We start from the raw sequence: 22127 nt of genomic DNA, 5'->3' as shown, positions 1-22127 counted from the left end.
CACTTAAGGGTTTTAAACAGAGGAGGGACAGTTTCAGATGAAAAATGGATTGAAGTAAGGTGAGAGAATTGGTTGAAATCACCCCATACCTAAAGTTCCGACCTGTGTGTGTGGAATCATATTTAATTTTGTACACTGTAGTCACTCTGACATTTGCTTGCAGTCTTTCTAAATGAAACTGAAAATGGAAAATCGAATACTGAAGTGATTTTGGTTATTCAGTAGTTAAACACCTTTGAACGTGATTGTGGTAATGAAGTTAATGTATTTGTGTGTGTGTTTATTTATGAATATATAGTCTATGTGGAGCCATGTAATGTGAGAATCAAAGTCAACTTTGGGTGTTTATTTTCACAGGATGCTGGCTCTTTCACCCATCCTGGCATCTGTGCATTTATAAAAGAATGTTTGAAAGTGAAAATAAAATCCTGACTAAAGAAGGCGTTACCCATTTTTTGGAACTGTATGAAACAAGGATTCTTCCATTTTCACCAGAAATTTCTGAGGTAATGGCACCCTCTCCCTTCCCTTGTTCCCTCTGTCAGAAGATAAGAGGAGAAGGCATTTGTTGTATCTTATGTGATCTTCAAAAGTACATACTGGGGCTTGAAAATCGCAAATAACACTTCAGAGATTTGCTGAAAACAAACCCTATATCTCTAAACTAGGCTCTCATACTTGGGCTTTGTCGACAGGCTGCTGCATCATTACCGTGATGAAAAGTAGTCCTTGGTTATCTGTATTCTGAACAAAAGTCAGCAGCGTGAACCCTGGACTAGAAGTATGGTAGTGATACTCTCTCCATGGTTCTGAAGCACTGAATTATTGCTCTTTGTCTAGTGGTGCTACTCCTCCGGTTCTGAGTCAGTGAATTACTGTCTGCTGTACTGAGCAGGGGTTGCTTTTTGAGCTATGTTATTAGAATGTGTACTTTTCCTCTTGTCAGAAATCACACAGAGTGATGACCCTGTGGGAATTACAGCTGTGATTTTAAGTCCTGTTATGATGACATGAGTTGGATGAGCATAGACTTAGGAATAGTAATTTACCTGTCATTTAGAGGTAACCTAAATGTCCCTAATTATCCACGTACATGTACGGTGTTTTAGTATGCATCCTTTTTCTACATTCTCCTAGCCTTCTTGCGCTTCCTGAAAGCATGCTTTTGTCTTCTAATGTTTTCAAAGATATGCTTTTCCCCATTTATCATCCAGGTACAGGGGCTTAAGTTTTCTCTTGGGTATCTTTCTGTTTTTCACTAGTCACTACCTTTATTTTCTACCATGTGTCCCTTCTTTGGATTCCTTTCTTCTTAGCACAGCATGTGCTCTCTTAGTATTCCATACATTTTTATCAGGTTGGAAAGTTTGGTTTGATACCTGGGATTAAGGTATCCTCCAAGGCTATCATAAATCAGCCTGCAGCATAAGAGATTGCTTATAACAGCTCTTCAGTAGGCCTGCGTAGGATGTACAGTTAGGGCAAGTTGACTTTTCAAAATTCAGTTACAGCGTAACGTCAGATTTTTTTTTCCTTTTTTTTTTTTTTAGTTTATCATTGGACCATTAATGGATGCACTTTCAGAGAGCTCTCTATACAGCAGGTAAACATGCATTTTATTTAGCAGCAATGCAGTAATATGTATTTGATTATAAATTTAACTTGATTATGAAATATGACCAGATTGTTAAAAATGCATTTGGTGGATAAATATATGTTGCCTCGTAGACATTCAGCTTTTTCTTACCATGTTGTCCCTTCTGGGTTTGTGATTCTTCTTGTCCTTCTAGTAGTTGTATCTGGGGTTTCTCTTTTTCTTTTCTTTCCTACTCTGAACCCATCCTTTCTTGGGTTTTGGGGAAGGACACTTCACATAGGCACTTTCTTTCCCTTACTCCTGACTTCTGCCCTCTTGGAATTTATGGTGGCTTTGGCTAACCAACACTTGACACTTTTTTTTCCTTTCTTTTAACTTTCAGTTTTGACTTATAGAAAAGTTGTGAGAATAATACGGAGAATTCTGACTTACCTTTTATCCACATTCCCTAAATGATAGTGTTTTACCACATTTGTTTAATTGGCATCTTTATGTATGTATATGTGTCTTTGCATCTCTGTTTATCTGTTTCTTAGCTCTGTCTGTTGAGCAGACTCACCCATCTATATTTCAGCATCTGTCCTTCCATCCATATTAAAAACCATCCGTTTACACCAGTATACCCATTTCTAGTCCACTACCACAGGGTTCGTTCTAACATTTCCCTTTCCATGTCAGATGGTGGAGGCCATTCTCTACTACATGTTGCTCATTTAATACCTTTACGCTTCATCAAGCTTGATACTGAGAAGAGTGTCAGCATTGCGCCTTTCCTCATTTTTTGAGCTTTATCTGTACTCTTGAATTGTATCTTCAGAAATTTCCCTTGCTTTTGAAATTATGTTGTATTAATATTTCTAATTCTGATAACTAAGTTTATACTTGCTAGTCTTTTGTTTGATATATCTCTAATAGAGCAAGCCACCCTGGTGGCTGGCTCAGTGGTAAAGTATCCACCTGCAGTGCAGGAGACCCAGGTTCAATCCCTGGGTCGGGAAGATCTCCTGGAGAAGGAAATGGCAACCCACTCCAGTATTCTTGCCTGGGAAAAACCATGGACAGAGAAACCTGGAGGGCTTCAGTCCATGGGGTCACAAAAGAGTTGGACACGACTCAGTAACTAACACTTGCACTTTTGCTTTTCTGATAGAAAGTACTCTGACAGTCAACTTCTTTAAAAATTTTAAATCAACCTGTGCTAAGTTACATTAATATTCAGTCCTATTTACTATCAAAAAAGCATATCAATGCTTGATTTGTCAATTACTTTTATTTTTCAAATAACTCATTACTACTGAATAGCTTTCTGAAGCAGACAGCTGGAGAGCAGTAAAACCAACTTGGTGGTTTCTGAGAGTTGACAAACACATTTATTATGAAATGCCTTCAGTTTGCTCCCACACTAGTGTGTTCAGTTAACAGATAATGTTCCTGGCAGAAGCAAAAGAAACAAAAATAAAAGTGTCTTTAGTAGATGTTAGCAATCAAATGCTTCTGCAAAAGTGGTTTATTACTAACATATGTCTTTTACTTAATACTTAAAGGTATTAAATCATTGGAGTATGTGTTAGAAATAATAAAATATAATTTTAAACTACCATTTCTAGACTTTTCTTAAAATGATACTGTTTGGCAAGGTTGATGCATATGTGTCAGATAAAGTGTCATAAAAGGAGATCTATGCCTGCTTAGTATAACCCATTACTAACTCACATCAGTTTTTCAGTAATATCCTGATGTTTTTGTAATCGGAGGGATTCTTAAGATTTTACTGAAAAATAAAATGCAGGTTCAGAAGAAGATGGTTTTATTGTTGAAAGACATTTGAGCCATATTGCACTTAGTTTCAGTATGCTTAACTGTCAGTAGATTTTATATATTTGTTTTTTAACCCCCTTTGTCTATAGGTCCCCAGGCCAGCTGATAGGAAGTGTTTCTCCATTGGGACTGAAATTACAGAAGTTTTTAGTCACTTATATTTCTTTTCTTCCAGAAGAAATAAAGAGTATGTATCAGTAAAGAATTTCTTTTTAACTTATTAGCTTAAATTGAAAAAATTTTTTAGAATGTTGATTATAAGCACCATCCTTCTAGGAGAGTCCTGCTGTTGGCTGATGTTAAGTCGCTTCAGTCGTGTCCGACTCTGTGCGACCCCACAGACGGCAGCCCACCAGGCTCCTCTGCCCCTGGGATTCTCCAGGCAAGAACACTGGAGTGGGTTGCCATTTCCTTCTGCAGTGCATGAAAGTGAAAAGTGAAAGTAAAGTCGCTCAGTTGTGCCCGACTCTTAGCGACCTCATGGACTGCAGCCCACCAGGCTCCTCCATCCATGGGATTTTCCAGGCAAGAGTACTGGAGTGGGGTGCCATTGCCTTCTCTGAGGAGAGTCCTAGGATTATTATAATCAGTATTGTCAAACTAGTTCCTTTTTTTCAGGATAATGCAAATTTTGTCAGAATTATGCAAGTGTCCTTTGAAATTGAGTACACACTCTCACCTTTGTATATAGCACGGTACCAGTATTGGGATCTGTGGCATGGAAGCGATTATGGAATATGTACTGCAGTTTGCCATTCTTTCTAAGTATCTCTATTCAATTTCAAAAATTAGCAAAATAAGTCAAAGAAAAAAGGAACCTGGGCTTAGGAAAAAGTTATAAACAGAATATCCATTGTGTCAAAATTGTTGCTTTATACATACTGACTTAGAAAGATTAAACAAGAAGAAAACTTTTTATAAGACCTTGTATCTTAGAAGTGTCCCACTTCTTCGGATTGAGGATGTGTGTTTCTTTCTGATGAGCTCCGTTGGTAAGCAAAGCATGGAACCCATGTTGCTTTGTTTGCTGAGTAGCAGGATTTCCCCTACTAAGCCTTTTCTTCATTCTAGGCTTTGTGATGTAGAAAGTGACCCTGGTTATGAAATATATATATTTTTTCCTTTTGTATTAATATTTAATCTGCATATAGGATGAACAGTGACCAATAGTAATATGTATTCAAAAGTCAGGAAAGAAAGGGAAAAGATGGCCGTTTGTATATCGCAACCTTAGATTTATAGAAATTTGATTGTTTTGGTTACTTTTAAAAAAATTAGAGTGGAGAAGGTAACTGCCAGAACCATTGTTTAGTTTGCTAGAGTTTGGAAGTTTATAGCCTGGGGATTAATTTTCTGACCACATGGGCATGTCCTGTGTGTATATCACAGTGTGAGTGAGATGTTGGTGGTCAGCACCCCGCAGAGTCTGAGAGCTTGGTGTTTGTGGTTGTACCAGACGCATGACAGACCCTTGTTTATGTGGTGAGTGAGTGAGAAATAGAAGCTTGACAGTTGCCATCTTCCTTGTGTCGTGAGAGAGGCGTTAGGCAAAAGATGGGAACTTAAATAGTCCAGCAAGAATGAGGGCAAGTAAACTGTCTACTTATAGGTTTTACTTTGTAATTTTTTTATGTCAGTGATTTCCAGTGAATATATTCAGCATATCTGGTTTTGGGCTAGGCATTTTGGGAAATACAAAATACATGTCATATCCTTTTGGGATTGTCCAAGGATTTCTTAAAAGTGATTTCTTAAAAGATTTCTACAATGATGATCGGAAGAAACAGGCATTTTCATTGACTATGTGACTTAAAGACCCTTAAGACATCACATATTAGCAGAGAAAGTGGGATAGAGCACCATCCTTGTGTATCTCAAAATAGAGTAATTGTAGTATAGATAAGAAATAACCTGTGAGAAAGAGCTAATATTACTGTTTGCAGATTCCAGAGGCCAGATACCAATGGTATTTTTCTTTAACATCTCCAACAAAAGAATGGTTTCCAACAGTAAAAAATTTATCTTTTACCTTAACTTAAAATATATACACACACACACGCACACATATATATATAAAACTGCTTGTTATCAGAGTATGTACAATATACTAGAATACTCATCTTACTAAAAGGGAATGAATTTGAAATAACATTGATTTTTTTTTTATCAGCTTTATTGAGATATAATTCACACACCATAAAATTTACCCTTTTAAATTGTTCAGTGGTTTTTAGTATATTCACAAATTTGTACAACCATCACCACTAATTTCAGAATATTTTCATTATCCCCAAAAGAAACTCCATGCCCATAAGTAATCATCTCATTTTCCGTCTCCCCCAGCTTCTGTCAGACACGAGTTTATTTTCTGTCTCTATAGATTTGCTTATTCTAAACATTTCATATAAAAAGAATCATATAATATATGGTCTTTTATGTCTGGTTTCTTTTTGCTTGAAAGTGAAAGTGAAGTCGCTCAGTCGTGTCCGACTCTTTGGGACCCCATGGACTGTAGCCTACTAGGCTCCTCCCTCCATGAGATTCTCCAGGCAACAGTACTGGAGTGGGTTGCCATTTCCTTCTCCAGGGGATCTTCCCAACCCAGGGATCAAACCCGGCTCTCCCGCATTCCAGGCAGACGCTTTAACCTCTTATAACATGTATCATTCCTTTTTGTAGCTGAATAATAATACAATAATAATATTATAGATACTTCACATTCTGTTTATCCATTCATCAGTAGATATTTGGATTGTTTCTACTTTTAACTACTAATATGAATTACTCCTGTGACTATTCATATACAAGTTTTTATACGAATATAATCTGTCACTTCTCTTAATTATATACCTGGGGTGGAATTATTGGGTAATATGGTAACTCTGTTTTTAATTTTTAGAGGAGCTACTATTACATTCTCACCAGGAATGTCTAAGACTTCAGTGCCTCCACATCCTGTTAGCACTTGTTATCTCCTGTCCTTTGGATTAGAGCCATCCTAATGGGTGTGACGTTGCATCTCATTATGGTTTTATTTGCATTTCCCTATGTAGTGTCTGATGATTTGAGCATCTTCTCATGTGCCTGTTAGCAACAATGATGTCTTAAAACTTTTTCTTTCAGGTAGTTTCCTGTTAAAATTTATTCAGAAGATGACGAGCAGACATTGGTGTGCTGTTCCCATTTTGTTTCTATCCAAGGCTTTGGCAAACGTCCCAAGATGTAAAGCCTTGGGTATGGAAGGACTTCTTGCCCTCAGGTAATTTTCTCTTGTGTATCTTCATGTGTGGTTATTTGTCATAACTTTCCTTAGTAAATTAAGTGTTCTCTGCTGCTTTAGTCCATGGTGAGTGGTTTTAGTTAATATTGGCATCCTGATTTTTCACTCTTAATTTTACAGAAGCAAAAAGCAAATTAAAAAATCTATTCATGGGGATTTCCCTGATGGTCCAGTGGTTAAGACTCCACACTTACACTGCAAGGCGGCACAGGTTCAGTCCCTAGGTGGAGAACTAAGATCCCACATGCTGTTGAACTTAACTTTGTTTTATGAATTACTAATTTAAATGTTAATAAATGCCATAATATATACTGTTGGATTTTGACCACTTTAAAAATAAGGCCAGTGTTTTTATTAAATGTCAGTATTGATTACCAGTTATTTCCAAAATGTGCTTTGAAAGTGTCTTGTTAGTTTTTAAAGATTCTTTTTCTTTATTGTACTCTACTAGAGGCCTTACTTATTTAATAGCTTTGCAGCTCTCCTGACAGTGACTTTCTGCGTTAGAAAGTGCAGATATTATAAATCAAGTTGTCAGTAGCTACAGATGATCACAGTATTCTCTGAGCCCATGGGACTGCGTGTGTTTTCTCCACCATCAGGGACGTTCTGCAGTGCACCATGATCACACATCAGATCCTGCTGAGAGGGGCAGCGCAGTGCTATCTCCTCCAGACCGCCATGAATCTGGTAGACGTGGTAAGCTGATCTTTCTTGCTCACCTTAACTTCAGTTTGAGAGTCTTTCTCAGTGAGTGGGAGTTCGTTAAAGAGTTTACACAGCAGGCCTGTGACGCTGTCATTAGAAAGCCCTGTTCATAAGATTGGCCCTTGGCTGGCATCTGGAACCTGGATTTCAGGAGGGCTCCCACCATCCCGGTACCATGCCTGCAGGGCTCATGAAAACAGTGTGATCTTCACTGAAAACTGCTTTCCTTCTGGGGCTCTGAAGTTGTAGGTGCCGTGCGCAGGGCATCTGTGTGACCAGCGCCCCAGTGAAAATGCTGGGCACTGGTTCTCTAAGGAGCCCTTCTGGTAGGCATTTTACCTGTTGGTAGGGAAGCTTGCGACCATACTGGGAGACTATTCTTGGAATCTTTCACCTGGTTTCCTCTGTATTTTTTCTGCACATCTTCCAGGAACTTGACATTCAAAGAACATCCTTATTCTTTTTTTCACAGAGCTCCAGTAACACACTATTATTGAGAACAGGGGTCAGCAGACTTTTTTGTGAAGGGCTGGATTGATATATTTTAGGTTTTTTGAGTCATACAATTTCTATTCAGTTCAGTTCAGTTCAGTTCAGTCGCTCAGTTGTGTCCGATTCTTTGCGACCCCATGAACCACAGCACGCCAGGCCTCCCAGTCCATCACCAACTTCTGGAGTCCACCCAAACCCATGTCCATCGAGTCAGTGATGCCATCCAACCATCTCATCCTCTGTCGTCCCCTTCTCCTCCTGCCCCCAATCTTTCACAGCATCAGGGTCTTTACAAATGAGTAAGCTTTTCACATCAGGTGGCCAAAGTATTGGAGTTTCAGCCTCAACATCAGTCCTTCCAATGAACACCCAGGACTGATCTCCTTTAGGATGGACTGGTTGGATCTCCTCGCAATCCAAGGGACTCTCAAGAGTCTTCTCCAACACCACAGTTCAAAAGCGTCAATTCTTAGGTGCTCAGCTTTCTTTATAGTCCAACTCTCACATCCATACATGACCACTGGAAAAACCATGGCCTTGACTAGATGGACCTTTGTTGGCAAAGTAATGTCTCTTCTTTTGAATATGCTGTCTAGGTTGGTCATAACTCTCTTTCCAAGGAGTAAGCGTCTTTTAATTTCATGGCTGCAGTCACCATCTGCAGTGATTTTGGAGCCCAGAAAAATAAAGTCTGACACTGTTTCCACTGTTTTCCCATCTATCTGCCATGAAGTGATGAGGCCAGATGCCATGATCTTAGTTTTCTGAATGTTGAGCTTTAAGCCAACTTTTTCACTCTTCTCCTTCACTTTCATCAAGAGGCTCTTTAGTTCTTCTTCACTTACTGCCGTAAGGGTGGTTTCATCTGCATATCTGAGGTTATTGATATTTCTCCGGACAATCTTGATTCCAGCTTGTGCTTCTTCCAGCCCAGCACTTCTCATGATGTACTCTGTATATAAGTTAAATAAGCAGGGTGACAATATACAGGTTTGACGTACTCCTTTTCCTATTTGGAAGCAGTCTGTTGTTCCATGTCCACTTCTAACTGTTGCTTCCTGACCTGCATACAGATTTCTCAAGAGGCAGGTCAAGTGGTCTGGTATTCCCATCTCTTTCAGAATTTTCCACAGTTTATTGTGATCCACACAGTCAAAGGCTTTGGTGTAGTCAATAAAGCAGAAATAGATGTTTTTCTGGAACTGTCTTGCGTTTTTGATGATCCAGCAGATATTGGCAGTTTGATCTCTATTACAGCTACTCCAAAGCAACCATAGACCATTTACAAATAAGGGGGCATGGCTATGTTCTAGTAAAACTTTACTCACAAAACAGGCTGTGAGTGACTTTGCCAACCCCAGATTTAGAGCTGCTGCTGCTGCTGTTAAGTTGCTTCAGTCGTGTCCAACTCTGTGCAACCCCATAGACGGCAGCCCACCAGACTCCCCCATCCCTGGGATTCTCCAGGCAAGAATACTGGAGTGGGTTGCCATTTCCTTCTCCAATGCAAAAAAGTGAAAAGTCAAAGTGAAGTCGCTCAGTCGTATCTGACTCTTAGCGACCCCATGGACTGCAGCCTACCAGGCTCCTCCATCCATGGGATTTTCCAGGCAAGAGTACTGGAGTGGGGTGCCATTGCCTTCTCCTAGACTTAGAGCAGGGTGTCTTAATTGGAGATGTGTGACCTTAAGGGAATAAAAAGATTTGGGTGGTTTTCTGAAGGCTGAGGGTAGTTTTTGTGGGTTTGAAAAACAAAGATTCACTTTTGATGTAAATAATAAGTAATTCTTATAGGATGTTTCTGGTTTTTGCTTTTAGATTATACCACTTTATCTCAGAGATAGTAATCTCGATTTTAAGGAAAATAGATTTATAAAGTAATCTTTCATTTTATATAACGGTTAGCTGTTTATAATCAAACTCTTCATTTTGAAAGTTGAATATTTCCTTTTTAAAAATATAGCTCTTGATTTAACTAATAGTATTCTACTTTAAATAATATGCTAGATTGGTTTTACAGTGATGTTCATTCAGTTAAACATTTTTCAGTGAGTAATTTTTTAAAACTGCCCTGCCCGCAGGAGAAAGTGTCACTCTCTGACATCTCAACTTTTCTCATGTCAGTGAGACAAGAGGAGTCATTAGGACGAGGAACTTCACTGTGGATGGAGGTGAGACTGAAAATAATGATAAGGTCTTTGAAGACTTTGTGAAAAATGGTTTCTGGTTGAATTCACTACTGGCCTTTCTTGTTATCTGTCAACAGAGGTTTTTAAAAAAAGTTTATTTGCTTTGAGTGGACCTAACCAATAATGCTGTTAGAATTCCTGTGGAGAAGTGGGAGACAGAAAGTGAAATAGAGATGGAACTATTCTAGAGAAGATAGTGTTACTGGGCAGATCTCGATTCCAGATACGAGTACTGAAAGTCCTGATGGGAGTACTGATGACGTTAGACTCGAGAACAGTGACACAAATATCTACTCGGGTTCCCGACCCTGACATTTCGGTGATCTGTAATTCTTCTGACTTCTTGCATCTCGTGCGTCATGAAACCCTAAGTGTGTTGCAGTGGATGGAGAAAAGTCGTGGTGATTATGAGTAAAGTTGGTATAAACATTTGCATACCGATTTTTGTGTGACCGTGACTTCTTAACTCATTTGCGTTGGTTTCAAGGAACACGGTTTCTAGATTGTGTAAGAAGCATATGTTTAGTTTTTTTAAGAAACTGCCTTCCATATCCATGATTCCTCCACGTCAGGACCCATACAACCATGGATCATGAAATGCCGTAGTATTTACTATTGAAAAAAATCCACGTGTAAGTGGACCTGCAGTGTAAACCCATGTTGTTCATGGGTCAACTATATTTTAAAATGCACATATGATAGAAAATAAACTTGCAAGGAGGGTAGGAGCTTTCCTTATAACTTATATTTCAAATTCTACATTCTCTCAAAAATAAATCCTTGTTTTAGTATATGAAGACGAAGTGCATTTTAAGGTTGTAATTTGTTTTACATAATGTGTTGTTATTCATAGAGATGTTCTTTACAGCACCTTATCAAAATGTACATTTTATATTAGATGCTTTAAAAATTCTTCCCTGTTAATGAAGTTTATAAGTTCTTTGAGGAGTTTAGAAAACAGTCACACACGTATGTGAATATACTCACATACATACATACATACGAACATTTTTTCTGTATGAACTGTGTGTGAAGCTCAATCATGACAATAAACATTCTGTTCCTTTGTTGTGTTCAGTTATCTAAATTCAGTTTATTGTGGAAGAAAGAAAATTAATTAGGGAAATTAGAAGCCCTTTGTTCAGTTAGACTTTCAAAATAAGTGATAACTGTTTTCTTTTTCAGCTTTGTGATTGGTTGCGTATTAACGAAAGCTATTTCAAGCAATCCTCAAGTTGTAGCTCCACTGGACTTCACGAGACTTCTTCTTTAAATGCTTATGTCAGGAACCTAGTGCAAGAGTATATTAGGTCATCTGCCTGGGAAGGTAAGTCTGAGATCATTTTTATGGACTGATGTAACCAAAACATTTTCTAAGAACTTTCTATTGGTTTTTCAAATTGAAAATATATGCCAAATATATGCTGATTTATGGATGTCAAACTTGTATTTCAGCCAAGTAATGTGAATAAACTTTATGTAAAAATACTGTTTCCTAACTTGCACTTTATCTGTTCTAGAACTTGAGATTTTAAACCATCTTAAATGTTTTGAGAAACTAGTAAGTTGTCTGAGAAGGAATTGAACACAAATACATTTATTAATTTATTCTACAGTTACTGAATCTTTGTCAGCTAGATTTTGCAGATGTGTGTTTGGAGCCTCTGTAGTGGAAATATTTGTAGATAAATCTGTTTATCTTTTGTTTGTTTTCCAAGTGTTACATTTAGTGTCAGCTGATTATGAAAAGTAGTTTTAGAGAAAAATTGTATTTGAAAGAATGGTTTTGTTAGTTTCTTTTTTTACCAGATACTTAGGAGAACATCAAATGCACTGAGTGAGGGAAGAACTATGAGTAGATTCATTAATTAGGATTCTTTCTACATTTCTAACGCTTCCTCATCATTAAAGTCATTAGTGATAATTTGGGTAAATTGCGTCTTTGAATTTAACATGTCTTCAATTTGCTGGCTTTGTCTCAGACCAAGTCATTTTTATCTCCTGACTTCTCTAATCTGATTATGGAATAGGTCTTAAATGATCAGATAATTATCCTTCCAAAATACATGAGTTTATCTGTTTGTCCTTTTTGGAACATTTTGCTTTTGTGTTTTATTGTCTCTCTTGTCTAGTAAATTTACTGTTTCTTGGAAGGTTCTGTTGTTAGGCCTATGCTGCTGCTAAGTCGCTTCAGTCGTGTCCGACTCTGTGCGACCCCACAGATGGCAGCCCACCAGGCTCCCCAGTCCCTGGGATTCTCCAGGCAAGAATACTGGAGTGGGTTGCCATTTCCTTCTCCAATGCATGAAAGTGAAAAGTGAAAGGGAAGTTGCTCAGTCGTGTCCGACTCTTAGTGACCCCATGGACTGCAGCCTACCAGGCTCCTCCGTCCATGGGATTTTCCAGGCAAGAGTACTGGAGTGGGGTGCCATTGCCTTCTCCGTGTTAGGCCTATAAAAGTAAATAAATTTTAGTCCCTATTGGAGGGAGCATAGATTAAACTCCCTGAAATATCTATATAACTTGTCTTAAAACTCAGTCTATAACAGCATCAGGTCTGATTAAATCATTCAAAATTGGATAAAATAAGATTTTTAGAGTTTCTTCCTTAACATTTCTGGGACTTAAACTGTTTAATATAAGTTTTTAAAAAACTGATCTCAAGTGCAAAGGAGGCGTGTGTGTGTATGTGTAATATTTTGTTTGACTCTTAATGCCCTTGGCTAAGTGCCTTTATAAAATTTTAGTTTGACAATTACTGGGCAGTTTTCAGAACAAGGCAATAAATTCCAAAGCAAACATGATTTAGCTTGAATTTTTGAGCATAAAATACATATAACACTCAGATTGTTTTTATAAAAAAAAATCAGCTCAAACATTTTTTAATCAAATTCTACACCTAAAGTAGTTTTTTCTTTGGGTTTCATATGATCGGTACAGACAGATTTTACACTGATTATTCAGCAACTGTACGTCAAGTGTTTTCGAAGTGCCAGACACTGGAGTTACAGAGATAAAAGATATGTCCTCTACCCTCAGAGAACATAGGCCAACAAGGGAATTGATAAGTAAACAGCTAATCTTAACACGATGCCTTGAAAGCCATAAGCACTAGGATGGGGCCCCAGGGTCGGGGCTCCTGATCAGAACTTGTAGACCTGTGGGGGATCAGGAGAGGTCGCTGGGTGAGGTGAACAGAAATTAAGGTGGAAAGGGAGGAGTATCCTGCAAGGCTTGGATGCACTTACATCCAGGGAGCTTGAAAGTAGATAGACCTCCACCAGTGTCTGTCTGTAGTATGGAGCCCAGGTTGGAATGGTTAAGAGGTGGTTAAGAGAGGATGGATATATATTCGGTAGCTATATATGTACCACATCATATATATGATGTGTACAAAAAATGCAGCAACAACCAAAACCACACAAAACCAGCATCATCAACAAGCAAAAATGTGGGAGCACTTTCAGAGCAGAGTTTCTGAATCAGAGAAAGTGAGACAGTTTGCAAACAGCAGTAACAGTGGGTCAGAGCTTGGAATTGTTGAAATTAACCAAAGAGTGAAATATATTGAAGAAATTTATACTTACACAGTTCATCAGAAAGGGTGCCTACTTAAAATGTAACCAAGATACCTGAGGAAAAATCCCAAAGTAGTATATACTACAGCTGAACAACAATTTTAGAAACAGCTTTATTGACATATAACTGACATACATTAAATTGCACATATTTAAACTTTATACAGTGTGATGGGTTTGACCTCTGTGTATTGCGTATGAACCATTAGCATAGCAAGATAATGAACGTAGCCGTCACTCCCCAGTGTCTTCGTGCCTCTTTGCCACCTGTGGCTCCTGCTCCTGCCTGTTCCTCTGCATCCGCAGACCACCTTGACACGCTTTCTGACACTAGTTTGCATTTTCTAGAATTACAGTCAGTTTTTAGAATTCGTAGTAGCAAAATTTGACTGATAATTCAGGGTTAACTTGGCATTAAGATGACTAAAGATAGCCAGTGACCTTTCGTTTCTTTAAAACCATTCTTGCCTATACTTTTCCAGCCTCAGTGAGAGAAGGGGGAGAAGGTGTAAAGAATTCTTTGCCAGTGGTTCTCAGAGCATGATTTCCAGACCAGCAATATCAACATCACCTGGAAACTGTTTAGAACTGCGGATTCTCAAACTCTATCCCACACCTGCTGAAACAACTCTGGGTGTGGGGTTTACCCTCTGTATTTTAAGAGGCCCTCAGGGGGAATTCTAAACCACATGCTGAGGTTTGACACCCATTGTTCTGTAGCCTGGATTTCTCTTAGTATGGCAGTAGAGGACGCAGGAAGCAGCCCTACAGCAAAAATCTCTGCTAGAGTGTCCTCCACTGGAGTAGTCAGGCACTCTGTTGTTACTGACCTAGTCCTGTGACTCTCCTTAAAATCAGGAATCTTTAAAAATCCATTAAACTTCTGATTTATAACCTTCCCTTTCACTTATCCAAAGTGAAAAGTTGTTTAGGACTTCAAAAAGTGCCACTGTGATTGGAAACATTCTCAAATAGCACCCCTGCCCCACTCCCATCTCCTAGAAGGGCCTCAAAAGGTATCTCATTATATGATTGCTAGAAAATGTAAGGAACTGAATAGCGTATTGGTATTTCAGTTTAGTCTTTATTAACGATGAGTTTTTATATGTAAATGTGGGATATAAAGCACTTAACGTGAGTAAAAAGGGTTTATCATTCTTATGATAGAATGATAGAGAGCAGGTTTCAAAAATTCACTCTTATAAAAAGCACATAAATTTAACCTACTAAATTATTTTGGAAAGCACCAACATTTAGATTATCTAAAAATACACATTTCTTCAGTTCAGTTCAGTTCAGTTGCTCAGTCGTGTCCGTCTCTTTGAGACCCCATGAACTGCAGCACGCCAGGCCTCCCTGTCTACTGCCAACTCCCGGAGTCCACCCAAACCCATGTCCATCGAGTCAGTGATGCCATCCAACCATCTCATCCTCTGTCGTCCCCTTCTCCTGCCCTCAGTCTTTCACAGCATCAGGGTCTTTACAAATGAGTCAGCTCTTCGCATCAGGTGGCCACAGTATTGGAGTTTCAGCCTCAACATCAGTCCTTCCCATAAACACCCAGGACTGATCTCCTTTAGGATGGACTGGTTGGATCTCCTCGCAGTCCAAGGGACTCTCAAGAGTCTTCTCCAACACCACAGTTCAAAAGCATCAATTCTTAGGTGCTCAGCTTTCTTTATAGTCCAACTCTCACATCTATACGTGACCACTGGAAAAACCATAGCCTGGACTAGATGGACCTTTGTTGGCAAAGTAATGTCTCTGCTTTTTAATATGCTGTGTGGGTTGGTCATAACTCTCTTTCCAAGAAGTAAGCATCTTTTAATTTCATGGCTGCAATCGCCATCTGCAGTGATTTTGGAGCCCAGAAAAATAAAGTCTCTCACTGTTTTCGTTGTTTCCCCATCTATTTGCCATGAAGTGATGGGACCAGATGCCATGATCTTCGTTTTCTGAATGTTGAACTTTAAGCCAACTTTTTCACTCTCGTCTTTCACTTTCATCAAGAGGCTCTTTAGTTCCTCTTCACTTTCTGCCATAAGAGTGGTTTCATCTGCATATCTGAGGTTATTGATATTTCTCCCGGCAATCTTGATTCCAGCTTGTGCTTCTTCCAGCCCAGCATTTCTCATGATGTACTCTGCATATAAGTTAAAAAAATAATTAGGGTGACAATATACAGCCTTGACGTACTCCTTTTCCTATTTGGAAGCAGTCTGTTGTTCCATGTCCAGTTCTAACTGTTGCTTCCTGACCTGCATACAGGTTTCTCAAGAGGCAGGTCAGGTGGTGTGGTATGCCCATCTCTTTCAGAATTTTCCACAGTTTATTGTGATCCACACAGTCTAAGGCTTTGGCCACTAAATGGTATTTATAACATTTTAAAGAATAATATACAATAAAGTTTATTCTTTTGTTATGTTTTTAAACTAAGTTATCCTCCATGCAAGTGTGTTTTTAGTATTATCTTCTGTACTAGTCTAACACATTTGTATCAAAATAAATTACTCCCAATATATATTAGAATATTTGAAAATATGTTTTAAGTATTTGAACCTCTGGTCTGGAAAACTAGATTAACTAAATCTTTCTTGGAAGTTGAGGCAAAGAGTATCATCTTATGATAGAATGAAAAGGAGCTCTAGCTATGTTTTACTTTACTTTACCTGGCTTTCAGGAATAGGAAAATACTGATTTTTATCATTTAACCACGTTCTTCCAAAAGTTGTTCTAGAAACTTTGCATATATTACTTAATTTTTATAATAAACCCAAGAAAAGTCACAGGTTTATTTAGTTTACTTTTGTAGACGATGACCTAAGCTTTCTGAGAGGACAGTCGGCGGTCCCAGGCTCCCATAGCTAACAAGCAGTGCACCTGAGGTTCAGACAGGAGTCTGAGATGTCAAAGCCTTTGTATCTGTATCCACCCCATCCCCTTTCCAGTTCCATTTTAGGGAACTCTCACCTCTCATCCGAGATGCCAGAATTGCCTCTTAACCGGTTACCTTGCATCTAGCTTCCTCTACAATCTCTTTTCCACATTATACCTAGAAAAATCTGTTTAATATAGAAACTTTGATCTTACAGAAGTCTCCTCCCTGTCTTTGTATCCATTCACTTAGACCTCTAGTGGCTTCCTTTTGCTTTTGGGGTGAAGACAGAAACCCCTTACAAGCCTATAAAGTCCCTGGTCTCTCCTGCCTGTTCCTGTAAGGTCATCCTTGGTGCTCCCTCCCACTTTATACCCCAGTCCTTTACCTGGAATATGGCATGCTCTCTGCTGCTTCAGAGCCTGGACATGCTCTTCCTTCTGCCCAGGAGGGTCATGTCTCCCTTCCCCTACCTCATTCTTTCCTAGCTTTTGTACCCAGCCCAGTTGTCCTTGCTTCAGGGTGACTGTCTTACTCTCTAGTTGCACGATTTAGAACACTTCCTGCTACTGTCATTCTACATTTGTCTGTACGTTCTTTGATGAATGCTCTTCTCTTCTGCACTGTGAATTCCACGAGTATAGGAGCCATTGGGTCCGAGGCCAGTGCATGGCATGCACTCGGCATGCAGAGATGTCTTTGTGTTCACATTTAAGTGTATAAAAATGAACCATGCTGTGGGGTGTTCTACTATATTTCTTCTCAGCTGTATTTCTCTCGTGTAATACTGATAAAACATATTCATTTAACTGTTTTATTTTGATACATCATCTTTGAAGGATTTTGTTAATGCTTTGCAAACCTTAATTATTGTTATTTAAGGAGGAGAAAACAGCTGTATGCCTGATTGGTTTGAAGCTAAGCTTGTTGCTCTGATGGTGTTGCTGGCCATAGATGTAGAAAGAATGAAGAGTCAATATAGGTAAGTGTTTCTAAACTTGAAAAAAAAGGTGTTTTTTTTTTTAAAAAAAAAGGCTAATCCTGTTTATAGTCCATATTCAGACTTTTCAGTGATTGGTATGGAATTGATCACAGCTTATTAAAGGAGGAAATTAGAATATGGCATCATACTTAAAGAAATGTTTAAAATTAACAATAAATGAATAATGCCAGAGTTTTGAACTTCAGAAGTGAAAAACACAACTGTGTATGCACAAATCACTGGTTCTGTATAAGAATATTAGAAGGATGGGTTGTAAGGTCCTAGCGTAAGATTAAGTAAAGACAGTTACTGGATTTTACCCCTTTATAAAATATGTAAATTTTAAAAAATAAAGTAATAATGATAACAGTCCCATTTATATTTTGAGAAATATGAGCAGATTGTCACCAGATTATAATTATTGCAAAAAGCAGCTTCCTTAGGTAATGTCTTTGCACATACTATAAATCTCTTTTCTAGACCAAGTTTCAGTACTAAAGTTGGTTATAACAGATTTTCACAAATCTTTAGTTCTTTATATTTTTTTGTTAGCACGTCTCATTTCCTTGACTAGTATATATTTGTTTTGTTTTTTTTTTCTGAAATATGGAAGCGAGGTCTCAGCATTTTAATTTGCTGATAAGTTGGATCTAGGATTTTGTTCATACTTCTGCCCAAAACCAAGGACATGTATTGTTCTTGTGCTTTCTTCTCCCGTGAATTGCTGCAGTCACTGGGAAAGCATGAGTGGAAAGCCCCGTCCTAACAGGTCGTCCTTAAGAGTAATTCCGTCCAGTGGAATCTTTAGCTAACCAAACTGTAGGTGGAAGACAGTTTCTTCATGCTTTTGAAATGCTTGATTTGGGCATGTCTTTTAATGTCTAGTGAAAAGCGGAGGACACAGAATGTATTAAGGATATTCTTAGATCCTCTCCTGGATGCCCTTGTGAAGTTTGGTACAAATGCCTACATGCCCTTGCTGAAAACTGACCGATGCCTGCAGTTGCTGTTGAAGTTACTGCACACTTGCTTGTTGAAAGGTTCCGGTACCCAAGATGGTGAGGATCAATAGCTTCTGTTGGTGTTTTGCCACGTATATCATTGGTACTCAGGGTATATCGTTGGTACTCAGAATGAGAAGAAATACCTGACCTTTTTCTTTAGCCTCATACATTCAGCAAATATTTGCTGCGTGGTGCTGGGGAGGCAGCGTCGAAGGAGCAGACTGCCCGTCCGGAGCTGACATGTTAGCATTTGCATTCATTGTGCACTGTTGATTCCATATTGATGGAATATGATTTCATTTGCTTTTACTTGTTTTGTTTGTTTGTTTCTATAGGTTCTTATTGATTTCTAGACTATTGAAAATGATCACTATTTCATATATGTTCTAAGCCTAGATCTGTTTCTTATTGACACTGTGTAACAGGTTACAGAAAATAAACTAAAGCGTGAGAATAGCAATAATTTTATAATTACTTGTGCACAGAGGAGCGTGGAGGGCTACAGCCCGTGGGGTCGCAGAGAGTTAGAGACGACTGAGCAACTGAGCACGCGGGCACACACGTGTCCTTAAGCACCTCTGTGTAGAAAATACTTCATCCAGGAAGTACATTGTTGGTAGATGGAAGCACTGAGCACTTCCTTCCTTCCTTAAACTAAGATTTATGTAAAACAGTATTTCAAAACCCATGGACATTAGATATTAGAATTATCAGTGGGTAAGCCTTGGTTCCCAATATTTCTGATGAATTTCATTTGGAATTTTAGAAATTTTCCATTTGGGAAAGAATACTCTAGAGAAGCTTTGGTATCAGGTTAAACTGGAGGATAATATTGAAAGGTTAGATTTTCATATAGACTTGTGAAATATTATAAAAGCTAGTGTCTGAGTTCTGATACTTGTGATAATGATAGCAGAGCCAAATGCTGTGCACATAGCAGTAACTTTTTATAAGATCTTACTCCTTTAGGGCATAAACTTGTGTTCGTTTGACACATCTCGACTGTTGAAAGCACTTGACTCAGTACCCTCAAGCCCAAGACTGGGTCACGGGTGCCTTTTGGAAAATTATTGGGATATTTGATACACGCAAGAAAATGAGATAGTTGTATATAAATTATGATGCAAAATAATTATATATCTGTGAATGCACCACCATTGCATCTGTTGCTGAGAACGAATTTGCCCATAACTTCTCAGTCTCTGCCTTTTCCCTCCTCGTTTTGGTTTTTATCTGTGTCACTTCCATATACTTAAAAAGTGATTTTACCACATAAATCAGTTTTCTCACAGTATATTATCTCATTTTCTTGCTTTTAAGCCTTATAGAAATGGTACTCTACTGTAAGAAGTCTTCTGTAACTTTTTCCACTTAGTGCTCTTCTAAGATTAATCCATGTCCTTTCATATAAATACTTCCTCATTTTCCCAGTGGTGTTACCTTCTGTTGTGTGATGACACCACAGTTAAGTGTTCTCTTATTGCTGGACGCTGGATTGCATTTAGTTTACTGCTTTTGTGTACAGTACTGATTTGAACACTTGTCTACATGTCTCTTACAGCTTGTGTGTGTCTCTCTAGTGTATGTACCCCCAGGACCAAAGTGAGTGGTTCTTAGGGTATGTGTGTATTCAGCTTTTAAGATAGTACAAAATTGTTTTTCCGAGTAGTTGTGTACATATTTTGTGTTCTCCCTTGCAGAATATAAGTTCCCATTGCTCCTCGTGCATCTCTTTTATTATACTGTGAATAAGAGCCAAGGAAATCCACATTTAGTTTTGGTAGTAGTTGACTTCCAGATAACTGGCAAAACATGTTAGTTTAGTTAACTTTATTTGTAATTGAAGTCTAGTTGATTTACAGTGTGTATTCATTTCTACTGTACAGCAAAGTCAGTTTATACACACACACACACACACACTTGCTTTTTTAAAATACTCTTTTTCATTATGGTGGTGGCTCAGACGGTAAAGCATCTGCCTACAGTGCGGGAGACCCGGGTTCAATCCCTGGATCATGAAGATCCCCTGGAGAAGGAAATGGCTACCCAGGCCGATATTCTTGCCTGGGGAATCCCATGGACGGAGGAGCCTGGTGGGCTACAGTCCAAGGGGTTGCAGAGTCGGACACGACTGAGCAACTTCACTTTCACTTTGTCTGAATGTAGTTCTTTGTGCTATACAGTAGGACCTTATTTATGTGTCCTATATATAATATCTTACGTCTGCTCATTTAGACTTATTTAATTAAAATAGATCTAGCAAATAATCTAGCAACTAACTGCAAGTCCTAGGATAAATGAACACATAATGGTAAAGTCAGAAATAACGAGGTGAAGTCAGCCCTCCATATTTATGGGTTAAACCAACTATAGACTGAAAATATTCAGGGAAAAAAATTCTAGAAAGTTCCAAAAAGCAAAACTTGAATTTCCCATGCTTCAGCACATTCTGCAGCAGACCTTGGCTAAGCTTGGATCTGCTGTGAAATGTGTAACGTTAAAACACACTCCTGGGAAATGCAGACACATTTTCACCTAGTTACGAGCCATAGCAGCTTATGTGGGAAAACCCATTTTACTTAAAACTCCCCCAAAAGATGTCTTAAAATGTTCAAAATAAACTAAAACCTAATTAATAACCTTGGTGAAATGGTGTCTGCTGTCTGTCAGCTTAAAGCTCTAAATAAATGATGTTCCAATGATTATTTTTTTTTATTCACAGTAACTGTACAATGTTTATTTTTATATTTGAGGAAACATACCATTAGTCAGATTGTAACTCTCCCCTTGTTACATTGGATTCAGTTCAGTCACTCAGTCATGTCCGACTCTTTGCGACCCCATGAATCGCAGCACTCCAGGCCTCCCTGTCCATCACCAACTCCCGGAGTTCACTCAGACTCATGTCCATCGAGTCAGTGATGTCATCCAGCCATCTCATCCTCTGTCGTCCTCTTCTCCTCCTGCCTCCAATCCCTCCCAGCATCAGAGTCTTTTCCAATGAGTCAACTCTTCGCATGAGGTGGCCAAAGTACTGGAGTTTTCAGCTTCAGCATCATTTCCTCCAAAGAAATCCCAGGGCTGGTCTCCTTCAGAGTGGACTGGTTGGATCTCCTTGCAGTCCAAGGGACTCTTCAAGAGTCTTCTCCAACACCACAGTTCAAAAGCATCAATTCTTCGGCACTCAGCCTTCTTCACAGTCCAACTCTCACATCCATACATGACCACTGGAAAAACCATAGCCTTGACAAGACGGACCTTTGTTGGCAAAGTAATGTCTCTGCTTTTTAATATGCTGTCTAGGTTTGTCATAGCTTTTCTTCCAAGGAGCAAGCGTCTTTTAATTTCATGGCAGCAGTTACCATCTGTAGTGACTTTGGAGCCTGAGAAAATAAAGTCTCTCACTATTTCCGTTGTTTCCCACCTATTTGCTGTGAAGTGATGGGACTGGATGCCATGATCTTAGTTTTTTGAATGTTGAGTTTTAAACCAGCTTTTTCACTCTTAACTCTTCACTTTCAACAAGGGGCTCTTCAGTTCCTCTAAAATCATGGTAATTCTGTGTTTAATTTTTTTTTTTTTGACTGTGATGTGAGGCCTGTGG

At 38.7% G+C, this 22127-nt stretch overlaps 1 protein-coding gene across 5 annotated transcripts in view; it reads left to right on the top strand.

Annotated features, from left to right (window-relative positions):
• Positions 1-22127, top strand: part of TARBP1 (TAR (HIV-1) RNA binding protein 1) — a 65295-nt gene that overhangs the window by 7269 nt on the left and 35899 nt on the right. For all 5 annotated transcript variants that reach the window (XR_011564631.1, XR_011564630.1, XR_011564632.1 and 2 more), the window contains exons 4-12: positions 358-506; positions 1551-1603; positions 3505-3602; positions 6539-6674; positions 7298-7394; positions 9977-10066; positions 11270-11411; positions 17420-17519; positions 18405-18577. Coding sequence is in view for 2 of the 5 variants with exons in the window: in XM_070781955.1 (XP_070638056.1) it covers positions 358-506; positions 1551-1603; positions 3505-3602; positions 6539-6674; positions 7298-7394; positions 9977-10066; positions 11270-11411; positions 17420-17519; positions 18405-18577 (1038 nt within the window). In the remaining 3 variants the exon portion in view is untranslated. The remainder of the gene's footprint in view (positions 1-357; positions 507-1550; positions 1604-3504; positions 3603-6538; positions 6675-7297; positions 7395-9976; positions 10067-11269; positions 11412-17419; positions 17520-18404; positions 18578-22127) is intronic.

Source organism: Bos indicus, chromosome 28 (genome assembly GCF_029378745.1).
Source record: "Bos indicus isolate NIAB-ARS_2022 breed Sahiwal x Tharparkar chromosome 28, NIAB-ARS_B.indTharparkar_mat_pri_1.0, whole genome shotgun sequence".
Taxonomy (NCBI): domain Eukaryota; kingdom Metazoa; phylum Chordata; class Mammalia; order Artiodactyla; family Bovidae; genus Bos; species Bos indicus.
The sequence above is the reverse complement of the archived record's forward strand: the minus strand, read 5'-3'. Positions and strand labels throughout refer to the sequence as shown.